At 40.0% G+C, this 16,611-nt stretch overlaps 1 protein-coding gene across 1 annotated transcript in view; it reads right to left on the reverse strand.

The window, feature by feature from the left end:
* PREP (prolyl endopeptidase) overlaps positions 1-16,611 on the reverse strand; it is a 100,284-nt gene that overhangs the window by 13,450 nt on the left and 70,223 nt on the right. Inside the window, exons 11-12 of the mRNA XM_057404683.1 lie at positions 7,157-7,293; positions 853-947 (exon numbers count right to left, since the gene is read on the reverse strand). Coding sequence (XP_057260666.1) covers positions 853-947; positions 7,157-7,293 — 232 coding nt within the window. The remainder of the gene's footprint in view (positions 1-852; positions 948-7,156; positions 7,294-16,611) is intronic.

The raw sequence follows: 16,611 nt of genomic DNA on the forward strand, positions 1-16,611 counted from the left end.
ATTAAAATCAGCTTTAAAAACCTGCCTGACTACAAGAAGTTTGACTCCCTAAGAGAGTGTGGAGGGTATGGCATGTTACTGCACGTGTAGAGCCGATTGTTTTCATATGAACCTCTATCACAGAATCATAGAATTGTTTAGGTTGGCAAAGACCTTTGAGTCCAACCTTTAACTTAACACTGCTAAGTCCAGCACTAAACCATGCTCCCATGTCCCACATCTATATGTTTTTTAAATCCCTCAAGGGATAGTGACTCAACCACTGCCCTGGGCAGCCTGTTCCAGTGCTTGACAACCCTTTCAGTGCAGAAATTTTTCTGATAACGTTCACTAAAAATAACAAAAGGTTCTGTTCATAAATTGTGCAAAAACAGCATAGAAGAATTACATTCTGAACTCACAAGTTCACATATTCTGTAAGGTTCTGGAAATAGGGATTTTTTTTTGTGTGGTACCAAAAGGAGTCCAAATAGTTACTGTTGAACTGTGGGGCCACGTGCAACTGCAAATAATGAGAGAGGTATGTGAAAGCAATCCAGGCCTCCTGCAGTATAGACAAACAGGTTTTTTTTTTAAATCAATTCAAGGTAAATCGCTGCATTTTCAAATCCTTAGGTATAGGGAACATGACTTTGCTTTAAAAAACGCAATAATTTCCTTGGAAAGTATCGTGTCTGTGCAAAACCATTTTTCAGTAGGTTATAAAAATTAAAACAATCTGAAGAAAACCATCAACTAACACTAGACAATGTAGAGATGTAACACAGAAGAAATAAAAAAAAAAAAAAGAGAAAATGTTGTAATTTTCATTGCTTAGGCTGCAGTTTTTTTCCTCTGTTTGGACTGATTTACCTTTGTGCCAGGTCTCTCCGTATTCACCACCGCCCCTGATGTTCGCCACTGCTAGAACACCCCCAAGGTGTCGAACAAAAATAAGTCTTGACACACTGAAAAAGCAAACCAATAGAGGATTATTTTGATTTCCAATTTTTATATCCTTATCACTTTTATAAAGTGCCACTTTGAGGCAAAGATCTCTCCCCAAATCAATCATGAAATCATGAAGTTTCCCTTGATGGCAAACCTGAGTAGCCAGGATTTTTTCAGTAGTTACCCATGGAAAAGAAACCCTCTGCAGCTTTGAGAGAGGAAAGAACCAGTGGTGGTCCATTCTTCCTCCTTTAGTTCTGCACTTTGGAGGAGATTAGCCAGTGGTTCTGCCTAACAGACCCCCTGCTTTTTCTTTATCTTCAAAGCCTTCGGTGCAGGGACTAGAGCTATGCAGTACCACTGGACTCCGATAGTTTCCTGAACTGTTTCTCTTCTGTGTGTCCTCCACCTTTTTCCGAGAGGAATGGAAGGCTTAGCCCAGATGAAGAAAGAAAAGAATTAAGATCAGCACTTGATCTTTGTTTATGAACAGGTATTTTCAGCACTTCTGCTTGATGTACCTTCTTTTTTTCACTTTTGTAAAATTGTATTTGCAAAGAAAAACTGCTTCTATCGTTGTTTTGTGTCAGGCTCTGCATTCAAGGCCAACCACCTTTTTATTTATTTTCCCCTTGCACTGTTAAATACACAAGAAATAGTAAAAAATAAAATTACAAATTCTGCCTTTCCTAATAGCTCTAGAACCTGCTTGAAAGCTAACGTAACATATTACGTAGTGTTGTTTTTTTTTAATGCCAGACTGCAAAAGTATCAAAACTATTGCTATCTTTATAAAAGGGACTGAAATAATTTAAATTATATTTAACAATTAAGAAGAGAAATGGATCTTGTATCTGCTGAAGCAGAAGCTTAACACAGCAGAAGCTGCAGATGGCAAACCACACATATGCCAAGGAGACCAGTGAAAGATTAAAACTGAATCCCAATGAGTTGGGTTTATTCCATCTAGTAGGTTTAAATTTCTTACTTGAAATCTTTGCTCATACAAGAAACCACTGCCTGCAGAAATTATTCCTATTCAACCACAAGAGCAAGGATTGGACCCTTCTACCTTTAAGTTCCCCAACTGCTTATAAGAAATGTCTTAGAAGATGGCAGTCCTACAGTGTCTCATGTAGATGTAATGTCAAAACAGGTAAATTTTTCATACTTTCCAAAGCAATGATCTGTGCACTGCCACTTGTTCTTCAGAGTATATACCAAGGATTAAGAAAACAAAAAGAAAAGCAGAAGGATAACTGATAGCAGATTTCTGTATTTTGAAAATCCATCAAAGGAAAACCTTTCCACCTAGGCTGGTTATCTGTGGCCATCAGATGGCTCAGGAAGCATGAATTATCTCTGCTTCTGTAAAATCAATTCTGAAGTCCATCACTACGCATAGTATTTTCTTTAGATTGCTGTGACATGCTGATCAGATCCAAGATTGATATTCTCTAAGCACACTGTGCAAAGGTCAGAGAGCATTATTCTGTTAGACTCTAGGATGCCTAATTTTGACAGGTTGCTACACAGCTAATGTGGAGTAGCCTGACAGTAAGATGCCTCATGAGACTTTGACTTCTTTTTTTTTGGTATGCTAGAGCCACAAAACCTCCCAGAATATTCTGCACAGAGTCCATCCTCTTCCACCTGCTGAAAGAAACGTGCTGAGGGATCAGCATATTTAAACAGCAAAGAATCTGTGAGCAATGCAAAACCATCCTGTTGAGTACATCCCATCCTGTCCATGGACTCTCTAACAGAGGTGGCACCTTGATGATAATTTCTAGAGGGGTCTAACTGACTTAGCCTCTCACAGGATATGCAGTACTCATTATAGGAAGCTAGTCCCCATTTCTAAAAGCAAATAATCTTTCTGTTGCACAGACCCTCAATGGGACAAAGTCCAGAGTTTGGCAGCAATCATTATGTTGCTCAAATTATAAGTAAAGTTTAGTACATCTGTGCCCACTACTACCAGGATTTAGGTACTTCAAAAAACATCACCCCGTATACTCCAACATATACATCTAGTAATGTTCCTGCTAATGACTATTAATTAATACCCATTTTGGTACAGTCAGCAGTAAAGTGAGTCGGGACTCTAACTTAGAATCATAGAATAGTTAGGGCTGGAAAGGACCTTAAGATCATCTAGTTCCAAACCCCCTGCCATGGGCAGGGACACCTCACACTAAACCACCTCACCCAAGGCTCTGTCCAGCCTGGCCTTGAACACCACCAGGGATGAAGCATTCACGACCTCCCTGGGCAACCCATTCCTAGCAGGAAAGAATTTCTTCCTTATATACAACCTAAACTTCCCCTGTTTAAGTTTTAACCCGTTACCCCTTGTCCTATCACTACAGTCTCTAATGAAGAGTCCCTCCCCAGCATCCTTACAGGCCCCCTTCAGATACTGGAAGGCTGCTATGAGGTCTCCACGCAGCCTTCTCTTCTCCAGGCTGAACAGCCCCAACTTCCTCAGCCTCTCTTCATACGGGAGGTGCTCCAGTCCCCGGATCATCCTCGTGACCCTCCTCTGGACTTGTTCCAACAGTTCCATGTCCTTTTTATGTTGAGGACACCAGAACTGCACACAATACTCCAGGTGAGGTCTCACAAGAGCAGAGTAGAGGGGCAGGATCAGCTCCTTCTACCTGCTGGTCACACTCCTCTTGATGCAGCCCAGGATACGGTTGGCTTTCTGAGCTGTGAGTGCACACTGAAGCTGGCTCATGTTAAGCATCTCATCTACCAACACCCCCAAGTCCTTCTCCGCAGGGCTGCTCTGAATCTCTTCTCTGCCCAACCTGTAGCTGTGCCTAGGATTGCCCAACACTTTGAGGCAGATGTGCCTAGAGCTTATAACAAGCTTTCTCAAAGTGACTTTTAGGTTCAAGAGACTAAGTTTTGTAAGTATATAATCAGGAATTAACTTTTTTTAAAGTGAAAATTCCAAGTGATCAGACAGCACAATATTCAGGTTTCATATACAACCCTGCTATTGCCTCCTGTGTTCTTCCATGTGGATTCTTGCTTCCAGGTTTGAGTTCAAGTCACTGCAAACTGACCAGTCACCCTAGATACCTATGAAACACCTCATTCTGCAAAGGGAAGTCTTGGTCCCTGTTCTTCCAGAAGTCTCTATAGCCTTTTGCTCATCCCTGAGTCTCTGGACTTGGTTGCTTTCTTGGCTTTTGTGGAGTAGGAGGGAGTGGTACCAAACTAACTGAAAAGACTAATCTTGCACTCTGCACCATGGCTGCTATGTTGCCTGACCTTTCTCTGGCCCTGCAGTCTTTCCCTGCACGACCTCTTTGCTTAAAGGCTTGGTACAACCTGGTCCTGTAGCAGCGAAATGCAATTTCACAGTCTGCTTCACAATCAGCTCTGTTCCAGGATGCATTAGAAACTGCTTTTCCTGTACCCACAAAGGCACATACAGGACAGTGAAGGGAAACACACTGGTTCCTGCAGGGTAATTAGCCGAATCAGAGGCATTAGTGGTACGTCTGTCATGGCATTTCCCCAGCAGCTCTGACAAGCCACTGGTGTCAGCTCCATCAGCCTTCACTCGTGCTCACTACGCAGGCTGTATAATTAATGACAGTGCTCTAGTGGGCACCATACGTGACCTACTACTAAACGCAGCTCTTCAGTCTTGCGGAGCATATAAAAGATTCATGCTTGCACTCAAAAATAAACCACTACTGTAACTGACTTAATGACTTTGGCCTATCATTCTCCTAGTTATTTCTGGATCCTCTAACCTGTTGGTTTGTTTCTATTGCTTTGAAAAAGATTTTAATTTTTCTGTGTTGGGGAAAAAATGAAAAGCAACACCAGATTCTGAATCACACAAAAATAAGCTCCCCAAGCCAGAAAGCTGTCTGACATTAATTGGTGTAAAATACCAGTGAGAAAACATTGTACTAGCTTGAAGAAACACATGACAGAAACAAACCACTGTAAAGGAGAAGAAGGAGTGCTTTGTAAAAAGTTGTAAGAACCCTAAGTTCAAATAAAAAAATCAGTAATCTTTACCCAGTAACTCGTTTGTTTGCTTTAAAGGTAAGCAGGCTACTACTCAGCTGCATTTCTGTAGCTATGTCTCAGCTCAGGATCAGGTGGACAACGTGGCAAGCTTCCGCCTTGACCATCCTGCGGCTGCTTTCTAGCACTCATGTTTGTGGTCACCTACAAAAAACCTGACCGAGTCACGGTGTTGGGCTGCGGCTGGAACAGCCCTTGAACCTGGTAACTCCTTGTGGAATACTGCAATAAACAGTAACAGGGATATAGTCAAACATCACTAGAATCTATCAGGTAAAGGGGAACTGAATGTCCTGTCCTTCTGGCATAAATTCTCTTATCAGAATTTCCGTTCCCTGATCTTACCTACCTATTTTTGCAGCACACTTTCTCACTAAGTTACAAAATTATCAAGTTATTAACCATAAAGATGCATTTGAAGGCTTTGGCTGTTCTTATCTGTCTTTTAGGAAGAGAAAGGCTGAGAAAGGGATATGTTGATATCACAGGGAGTGAATGACAGATGTGTGCCCAATCGTGTTTTATTTACATTGTCAGTGGGATAATGTGTTTTGATCTGGTGATGACTGACAGTTCTCTGTGCGTTTACTTTTAAGCGACCATAACAGATTCATATTCTTATGAACTGTGTTAATAAAGGTTTCATAGGGTTCAGGATGACATAGATCACTGCTCCCACCTCCCATCTTCCTGTCTTCTGATTGTCACCTGCACCCTCTTGCTGCTGTTTGGCAGACTCTACTAGAACCAATTTTCAACTAGCCAAAATGGCAGAAACCCACCCATTCTGTTTTGTTGGGATAGTTTTTTTTTGCCATTCTTCCAAGGTAAATCAGCTTAGCAAAGATTCCAGCAAGCACCAGGGCCAATGGATGGGAGGTGGAAGGAGGCACTGTGAGATACCTTCTTTTGCCAGCGGCCAGCTGGTGTCAGTTCTGTAGTACTTCAAATTTTACCTTAAATCAACAGATACATAATATTTACTTTAAGAAAGAAAACATGGTTAAGTTTTATCACAGTTTTCAGCATCTACAACGAACTCTAATTAGTCAGTGCTTCAGCCTAATCTAAAAAAGGAATTTAAAAACTATTCTGGTAATATAATTGTATCACTCAAAAACCACAGGAAATTAAACATGTAGCTTTACAAGGCAGATAAAAAGCCTTCAAATAATCGTGGACACAAGATGGGAGGCCCATTGTTAAACAAAGTATTTATTAGAAAGGACAGGAAACTGTAAATGCTATTTAGAAATACAATCGCAGTGACCTGGAAAAGCAAGTACTACAAAGGATTTCTTGAAATGTGCTGAGTCTAAAGCAAGACTGATAGCACCTAAACTTAATAGGACTGTTTCATAATAGGTTATTTTTGTGTTGGTGAGATGCTCTTCTGCTATATGAAAAATTGCTTTCCATTCAGTCCTCTGCATTTGTTTTCCCCTGCCTAAGAGCATTTCTTATGTATTACAGACAACCAGTAATTCTATAAAAATTCCCTTGCTGAAGAAATAAGCTTTTTCTTTAAAAAGATCATCTATTCAATAAAGCTTATGGCTTTTGAGGTCTACAAATCCTGTTTTGCACACAGCAGTTTTGGTTTACAATGCACTGCTTTGCATACACAGAGCCCATAGCAACTGCATCTCAAGACAATCATCTTTCCTCTTTCATGATCATATGGGAACACAGTAGGATTTTGCTTCTAATGTAATCTCCTCAGAAGTATAATACAAAAACACAGCCAAATTTTAATTATTTACATTCATTTAAACAAATGTTTCTTTAGTATGTAAACATAGGTAATTGCATAACTTGGAAAAAATACTTGCGTAATGTATATGTTCTTCTGTTGAGCTCAGTGTAGGAATGGGAAGAGGTTAAGGTGCAATCCAAAGGGCAGGGTGCCTGTTGTAAACCTCAGAAAACCACTTCTCTGCTCTGAGACAGATATATTCTGTGACCCTGGGCAAAACCCCTGAATTCAGAACTAACAAAGCAGATAAAATAATGCCTGGACACCAATGTGCTGTCCTTATGGCTCCCATCTTGCTTCTCAGGGACCTGAAATGCACTACTCTGTGAGATCCACAGTCCACCCTTACTCAGTCTGTGACAGTTGTTGATACCTGATACTTCAGAAGAAGGTATAAATTACCCTGCTTACCTGTAACTTGGTGTAATTGATATGTTGAAGCCTCCGTAACCATACAGGAAGGCAGGATGAGAACCATCCAGTTTAATTCCTTTCTTGTGAATAATAAACATTGGGATCTTAGTGCCATCTTTGCTAGGGTAGAAAACCTAAGACAAGAGAAAAAGAAATCTGAAATGCTGCTACTGTCATAACTCTCCACAAGTGGTGTTAACAAGAACCAGAAGCAATTGCTTTCATGGTGTCCAGTGAGTAAAACTTTCCAAGCAATCTGCACCAATTGTCCAGGGCAGGTTCAGTAACGGCCATCACCCATCTTGTTGCTTAACAGCTGTGGAAAATGTATCAAAATAAGACAATACAAGGGGAACGACAACATCATTTCTATGTGTCTTATTCATCAATTCTACATACAACAGGGCTTAGGAAAATGCTGCAAAACCAATACAGCTCTCTGCAAGGGAAGACTGGTGTTGTGAAAACACAAGAACTGTGTGGACCATCATATATGAGAGCAGCAAAGACTGAGCTGGCAAGGAGAATGAACAGAACTAAAACCAGATTTCCCGTCTAAAATTACAAGTGCTAAAACCTTCTCCTTTTTAAAAATTCAAAGTTTCAGATGCTAGAGAAGAGCAGACAGAGAAGAAAAACTCATGATAGGGTGGTGACTGAGACCCCACTAAGCATTACATTGTTTTGGATAACAGAGAGCTATGCTACTACCAGTAAACATGTAAAACGATGAAGATCTTGTCTTGTACTGCTGAAATCAGAGAATTCCTTTACATCAGTTGATGCAGCAGTCTTTGCTTGTAAAAACATAAATTTAATCACAAGCAGAAGGCCAAAGATATTTTAAAAGTCACAGTATTTTGGTTTTAGTATTAATACATTAGCATTAACAAAATTTCTTAAGAGTCACTTCATACACAAGATTCAAGTCAAAAGAGCAGATTTTGAATAGCTGATGACACTGTTTCTTACTAAGCCTTGTGAAAACAGAAAAAAGCTGACATCTCAACACTGATACTTGCAGCATGATTTCACCAAAGCAAGTCTCTATCTAGTAAAGTGGACTAAGCATTAGCCAGTCTTTCCAGCTTGTCTCATCTATCACTTCACCTCATCAAGGTGGTAACATAAGCCATGACAGAAACATTAGTAGCACTTGGTGCGTTTTCAGATATTATCTGGCAGCTAGAACCAGGAGCCCTAACACTGCAGAACCCCAAATCCATCCAGCAAGAAAACAGAACTATCTGTCGGCTTTCAATAAATCAGCTTCCAAAACGCCAAGTATGCGCATAGCACGTGCTTTCCTGTGTCTTTCCATGACTGCCACAGCACTGTGTGGACTTAAAAGCTAAATTCCAAGCACGCAAACATAGATTGCAATTGCTTTATCATGGTTGCCATATCTTGTTTTGATGCACGTACCTGCCTGCATACATTATTTTAGGATCCAGGGCGTCTTATTTTGCCAGTCAAGCAAAATATGTGGGTGTGAATGCAGATAACTGCTTGTCCTAAAGTTCTGGCTGACTACTTTTCATTGCTTTGGCTTTAGCATCATTATTTGCAGCTTCTAGTCTGATTAGAACAAAGAAGAGGTAAATAAAGAATGACATTCTTATCATTTTGTTGCATGTTTACAACCCCTGTGCTCTTAAAGGAAAGAGACCTACCACGCTTTATTATAAAGCATGTGATCATCAGTATCTATTTTTATAACACATGAACCTCATGAGTAATATGAACCTGTGCAACACATTTATTCTGAGCATTGACTGTAATGTGAAACAAGTAAATCCACATGGCATGTTGAAAATAGAATAATTGCATTTAATTTTAATCATTGCTAAGGAAATGTGAGAAATTTCTAATGAAACTACATCTAGCTCCAAAAGCTTCACCAAAACCTGCAGACATATTCCAGATAAAATCTGGTATTTCACAGTTCCCAGCAGATGAAAAAATTCAGAACAAAAGCCCAAAGGCATTTTTACACAGATTCTATCACTGTTTCTAACTATTGCTACAACTTTACTGACAAGTGCTCATCAGAACTCACTGAAGTAGGATAGAAAGGATTTTCAATTTCAGTATTTAGCCTAACAGTATTTAGCGCTCGCAGCTCAGAAAGCCAATCGTATCATGGGCTGCATCAAAAGGAGTGTGACCAGCAGGTCAAAGAAGGTGATCCTGCCCCTCTACTCTGCTCTTGTGAGACCTCACCTGGAGTACTGTGTGCAGTTCTGGTGTCCTCAACATAAAAAGGACATGGAACTGTTGGAACAAGTCCAGAGGAGGGCCACGAGGATGATCAGGGGACTGGAGCACCTCCCGTATGAAGAGAGGCTGAGAAAGTTGGGGCTGTTCAGCCTGGAGAAGAGAAGGCTGCATGGAGAACTCACAGCAGCCTTCCAGTACCTGAAAGGGGCCTGTAAGGATGCTGGGGAGGGACTCTTTGTTAGGGACTGTAGTGACAGGACAAGGGGTAACAGGTTAAAACTTAAACAGGGGAAGTTTAGATTGGATATAAGGAGGAAATTCTTTCCTGTGAGGGTGGTGAGGCACTGGAATGGGTTGCCCAGGGAGGTTGTGAATGCTCTGTCCCTGGCAGTGTTCAAGACCAGGTTGGACGAAGCCTTGGGTGAGATGGTTTAGTGCGAGGTGTCCCTGCCCGTGGTGGGGGGGGTTGGAACTAGATGATCTTAAGGTCCTTTCCAACGCTAACTATTCTATGATTCTAAAAAATTAAAATATTCCATGGACAGAAGAACAGCTGAGGCTGGTGATGAGGAGCTCCACAGATTCCTCTTTAAGATGCTACCCATCAACTCCAGTTGCAGCAGGCAATTCATACAAAATGAGCACCTGGCCCTCCTACACTTACAGCAGTTCCGGCTTTTGGCCAGTCCTTTCCTGATGATTAAAGGATGCCACTGATTTTACTGATTCTTTCTGAACAAGGGCTTTTTTTTGAAACAACTCCCTGAAAACTGATTTCAGTAGGGCTTTTATCATCATCAGTTAAGATTAAATAACATACCATTAAATGAAAACTCAACAAAAAGACGATACATGTCAAGGTGACATTTGCAATTTAAGAGTTTTCACTCCTATCTTTGCTAAAATAATGATTACCTCTCCCTCCAAGATGAACAAACAGGAAGGGGGTGGAAATCAATTCAGTGAGACACCGAGATAGGTGAGGCTATTTAAGCTTCTCCAAATAGACTATTTTCAACAACTGATTCAATCTCACCTTTAAATTGGGTGTTATCTCTGAAGCAAGTCCAATGGTTTATTTATGTAACCAATAAAGCAACGTGCTTCTATCTCAAAGATTAAGGTAAACTGGAAAGGGCAAGCCCTAAAAAGAATTCCCCAAGATGGTATTTCATAGCTTATTTTAGAAGCAGTCGGCTTTTACAGCACTAAATGCTAATAAACGGATACTACTGGTTTCTACTTTATCACAGATAAGAGTGATCCACTTGTACTGGTCACATTATATTACCCATTGCTCATATATTTTCAAATAAAGACTCATTACTACAGACATTAGCACGTAAGAGGAGGACATATCAGCAAAGTGATTTTGGAGGGAAAAGGGTGGAGAACAATGCTGCAGACTTATTATCATGAATGCTGAAACTCACTATTCATGGAGACTCACACTAAAAATACGTAATCTCAGTCTCTAGAAATGCACCACAACGCTGTGTGGTTGACAGGGCACTCCTGCTGTTTGCAAGCCTTCATGCTATTCTAGGAGCATACCGCTGAAGCGGAACAGCAGCCCTGAAATAGCAGTAGCTCACTTCATCTCACACTAATGTCCCTATCTGTCACACAGCAGAGGGGTCATGGTGCCAGAAAGAATCACTTTCAGTTCAGACTGCCAGAACCTGAGGCATGAATTTATAGCCCTTATTCTTCTTCTTATGACCCAGGGAGAAAGCGTCACTCTTTGCGCAATTACTCATTACTATAAATTACAGGAAGATTAATGTATACAAGCTACATGAAAACAAATCTAAGTCATTCTTCTTTAGTGCATACATACATATTTATAGAGTGGTACATTGTTGGTTTTTGTTAACTTAGCATTCGAAAGCAATTTACACTCCATTTTCACCTAAAAATTAGAACGGAAATTTGCTTCCAAGACAGTTTACATAGTAAGTTTTACAGGTAAATATAGTTAATGGCTGTGTGATAGGGTTTGTACTCCTGAAATAATATTACTTCTACAAAACCAAAAATTCTTCTAAGCAAAATTCAACCTTGAACTTTTACAGATTGAAAATTAACCTTATAAAGGCAAGATTCAACAGTTTGAAATACTGCTGTAAAACACAAACAAAAATAAAAAATACAGGTTTAATGGATATATTTTCAAGCTGTGAGCAATACTTGAATGTCCACAAGCCTTTTAGAATTTCTATGATTCATTAATAGCAAAGAGAAATAAAATCCAGTTCAGAAGTGATTAGTTTGGCTTTTTAGTAAGAATTATTTCCTGCAGATTATATGTGAATTTTACATATGAAAAGGAACTTTGACTTCTGGGACTTGAAAACACCCCCTAAGTCACAGTAGACTAATTATTCTTAGAAAGCCACTAGTGATTCTAAAAATGGCTCTTTCAACCTCTCTTTCAAGATTAGGTACTACATACTAGAGATATCAATTCTTTCCATGTCTTTGTGTGCTTGATCAAAACCAGTTAAGAGTTACGCTTGTCATTAGATTGCCATCCATTGTGCGAAATGCCAAGGAATTTTACAAAAAGCAACTAAAAAGGCATATAAATTATGCTGGAATACTCCTTATTAAGAATGAATGATCCACAATTTAGGTTTAATAACACCATGACAAAGCCTTTAAAAAGAGTTTTGTTCCAATGTCCTCTACAGAATTTTACTGAGATAATTGTTTTCATTTGAAACACATATGGGATGCAGCAGTCTTGTGAAGTTTAACAGCTGTTTTCTGCTTCTAGGTAAGAGCGGCTGCCCTCACACACAGCTGCTGTGATTCCACCAGTGGCCACCACAAAGTTACAGACAGTAGTAGAGAAGTGTAATGCCCTGTTCAGTCACACCACCCATGGGCACAAGTGAAGCAGCTGATGAGCTGTGTTGAGCAGCTGATCAAAAGGAATGACTACTTCAGTTTTTATTTCCTGGAATTACATTTCAAGGGTCCAGTTTCACATAAAGTACTTCCTTCATTAAGTGTGAGATGAAGATTTCTCATCACACTTACACACATTTGTGCTTTGAGATTTGGGGAAGGAAAGCATAGTGTAAGTAAATCATGTAATGTCACTCATGCTTTCCCAAATGCTGCAAATGCTTTGTTAAAGGCTCAGCATTTTAAAAGTCCCCCACAACTATTTGAAAGATGTCTGGAAGAGTAAACATAACGGAGTAGTCCCTGGAGAAAGTATTCCTACACAGATGTGGCAAAAGGGTGTTCAAACCTGTATTTGGGTACAGAGGAACAGTGCCTGAGTCTGAACAATGCTACATAGCAACACCTCCCACTGACAAGTTCTAATAGCTGCTACTCTTTGCTTCAGGAAGGCAAGTCACAAAGACCCTGCCTTCACACCAGCAAGTCTGAACACAAGTCTCCCTTCAGCACTAGCAAGCAGGGAGAAATCCTCTCCTCCAGATACCAAGGCAGAAATCTCACCTGTTCACACAGAATCACATGCTACCTTCCCCCACCCCATCTCATTCCATCCCTCATTGCCTCAGACCATATAAAAAATCTGATACCAGTGTGAGGCTAAAGATTATAGCCCATCACAAGCAAAACATCTTATTTATTGCAGCATTGGCACAGACCCAAGTATAAGACCACCAGCAGCCCCATGGATAACTCTGGCAGCCAGCCAACAGCCACTGTAAGAGCAGCTCTTACAACCAGTTTTTGTATTCCTATATACAGCATGAACCACAAGCCAGGAGAAGTAATAGAGAACGATTACAACTACACAGCAAATCCACGGGATCTGAGGTTTCTTTTCTTTAGAGGGGAATCCTCATCAATCTTCTTTAGCCCTCTTAAATTAGCTTCAAAGCAATTCTGCGTGGGTTGCGAAGCTTGCTTAATACAGAACTGGACAGGGGCCAAAGTTACTCAGCACAGTAAATATTCATGCAGGTAAAACCCAGAAAGGAGAACAGTCATTTGCAAAAGTACTGTGAAAATAATCAAGAAACCTTTTAGAAGAAATGATTTTACAACCCACTCACTGGCACAAAAAGCAGCCTCATGCTGATAGAGGCAATGTGCCAGGAGATGGTCTTTTAGAAGAAATGCCTCCTTAGCTTAGCTCCAAATGATTGCAGGGAGGTGTATCACAGGCTAGTGGGAGGAGGGAGGGGAAGGCAAGACAAAAATATAGCTGAAAGTTCAGAAATCCTGCAAGACTGATATGCGCTTTTAAATTACACTTTTCTACATTAGTTAAAAGGCAGCATTCCCTTTGCATAAAGCATTAGAAGCAAATGGGATGCAATGAGAATCCCCTCTACTCCATTTTTGCAACCTGGATGACTTCTTACTTCTTCTCTAAATGTTTATCCTCTGCCCCTTTCAGAGTTCCTTGCAGCAGAATTAGCATCTGCCACATCGTTTTCATTTCTTTTATCAATTTGCCTTAAAGAAAACTCTGTACGGTGCAGAGACAGCCAGATATCAGATAGGTAACATTTACCTTTTGAGCTAAATATACATTGTAGTCATGTGAAACAGAAAAGTGTCCCAGGAGCCCCAGTAACTAGTTACAGTCTAGTTACTTCTGTGGTTACACATTCGAGAAATTATTATTATGTAGTACAGCATGAGATAAGCAAAGTACTGTCTCAATAGGATGAGCACAGTTATAAATAAAAACATAAATAACAGGTGGTGGGTAGTGCAATTTCTTTCATTAAATCAAGCTTTACTTCATTGAGAAAACTGCTCTGGCAGGAGTCAACTCACTGTAATAGCGTGTAAGCATTAGAAAGTAAACACTACTCATCTTTACCATGCTGGGTATCAGCTCAAGCTGTAGTGAGAAACACTACAAGAAATAAAATGTAGAAGCAACTTACCATGGGGTAAGCAAGGGGAGAACTTAGCTTATATAAGCTACTCCACAACAACTATTCTTATTTATGATTTTGCACTGTTACAGGTATATACATCTAATTCGACATAGTGAGAAAAAGATATATTCACCTCAAACAGTAACTGTCTCATTCAGCTTTTCTGTTTCTGTCTTTGTCTTGCTCAAAACTGGCTTGGTTACCTCAACCCAGCCCTGCTTCAGAGCTCTTACAAGAGTCAAAAAGATTATACAACCACTGTTGGTTTTTCTCCCTTACACCTACATGGTTCAGGGTGCTCAAATTTCACCTGTAAACCTGTATCCAAAAATTCTTGCACAGAACAAATTCAGTCTTGACACTGGTAATGTCAAGTGCCCAGCTTGTGTTAATGCCTGAAGAAGACCCACATACTCAACATTGCCAAGATGTTTTATTTATGACTTTCAATCCCTGGACAATTTCAGAGCACTCTGCTTTCTCTTCCTTAGAGTATCATAGCATGTTTATAGGTATCAAGTTGGTTACCCAAAACCAGAGGTGCTATAAATCACTAAACACCTACAAAAAATTCTGAATGTGACTAGTATAATATTGAAAAAACAGCTGATACGTTTCATTCACAGGGCTGGAGGACCTCTCCTGTGAAGACAGGCTGAGAGAGCTGGGCTTGTTCAGCCTGGTGAAGACAAGGCTCCAGGGAGACATTAGAGCAGCCTTTCAGTACCTAAAGGGGGCCTGAAAGTAAACTGGAGAGGGACTTTTTACAAGGGCATGTAGTGACAGGACAAGGGGAAATGGTTTTAAACTTAAAGAGGGTCAATTGAGATTAGATATTAGGAAGAAGTTCTTCCCTGTGAGGGTGGTGAGGCACTGGCACGGGTTGTCCAGAGAAGCTGTGGTTACCCCATCCTTGGCAGTGTTCAAAGCCAGGTTGGACGGGGCTTGGAGCAACCTGCTCCAGTGGAAGGTGTCCCTGCCTGTGGCAGGGGGTTGAAACTGGATAATCTTTAAAGTCCCTTCCAACCCAAACCATTCTATGGCTCCTTCTTTTTGGTTTGAAAAGAAACAGAGATCACCTACACTGGATAATACATCTTTCAAAATCAGTCATAGGTCAATCACCCTGTGCATATTTATTCTGAAGAACTTACTGGAATAAACAGGTCACATAAAAGCATTATGAAGCACTTCCTGTGTCGTTTCTCACTCACATTGCAGCTACAAATAATTTATTTTCTGAGATTTCAGCTTGAATTTAAAGTTACCCATTTGTGTCCCTACATCATTACAAAACTAAAACATCAGCAGCAGGAAAAAAAAAAATCCCTTGAGAATGGTCAAGGATAAACTAAAGTACTAAAATCCTAGAAAATATTTGGGTTGCTAGCTTAGAAGACAGTAACTAAGGATTCAGATGCCACTGATTTCAACATTTGTGTCTGGTGACCACCCCTTGCCGGGAGACAATATTTCAGGCTCATCTATTGTTTTCAGATTTGCAGCACTCATTGTACAACAAAGAAAAATCACCCAGCGAGTAGCAAGAAGAATAAAAGAATTATGAGAATTAATTGCTATGACACTGTTATAACAATACTTAGGGAAAAATTTAAACCAAAACTAGTATAAAGCAACCCAGTAAAAATTCCAAGTGACAGCATAATTTCCAGACAAACATGGTAAGCAAGACTTTAAGTTACCTCGTAACAGGAACACCAGGATGTGTACTGATGCATCCCTATAATACTATTGGAAGAGGGAGGAGAAAAATGAGGAAAACAGGAATGCCTTTTCTTTTTAAAGCCATAAGACTAAGGACAGCTCGCAACAATCTTAGGCAAAATGTGAACAATTCAACAAACTTGTATCAGATATAAGGAATTCAAGTACTAACAAATCAACAGATCAAATGCCTAATGATCTCAAGTCAACTAGAGTGAGTGCTAACATTTCAAAAAACACCAGTATTAGAAGGAAAAAGTTAAGGATGTTCCTACTGGTAAAAGATTGCCTGATTTGAAGCTTTTCTACATCTTGTCTATTTTTATCTGTTAGCAGTGATCTCTGTGCACTACTACTTTCAAAAATAATTGACAAATTGGCTGAAAAGCAAGCACTTCAGGGAACTGTCACGGAGAATTTATGTCTCAGTTTTTCCCTGTCTGTGAGAATAGCAAGCCAGAACTAAGGAAATCATCCATTTCTTTATATCATTCATCTACACAGTTGAAAAACTAGTTATTATGAATAATAGCAGTATTTCTAAGAGGCTCCCCTTGCTCCATAAATTTCCTGAGAGATGTCTCAAGGACAGATCAAAAATAATTAATCTTAGGATAGATTATA

Source organism: Pezoporus wallicus, unplaced genomic scaffold (genome assembly GCF_028554395.1).
Source record: "Pezoporus wallicus isolate ANWC-B61680 ecotype Strahan unplaced genomic scaffold, APGP_CSIRO_Pwel_v1 contig_6923, whole genome shotgun sequence".
Lineage (NCBI taxonomy): Eukaryota > Metazoa > Chordata > Aves > Psittaciformes > Psittacidae > Pezoporus > Pezoporus wallicus.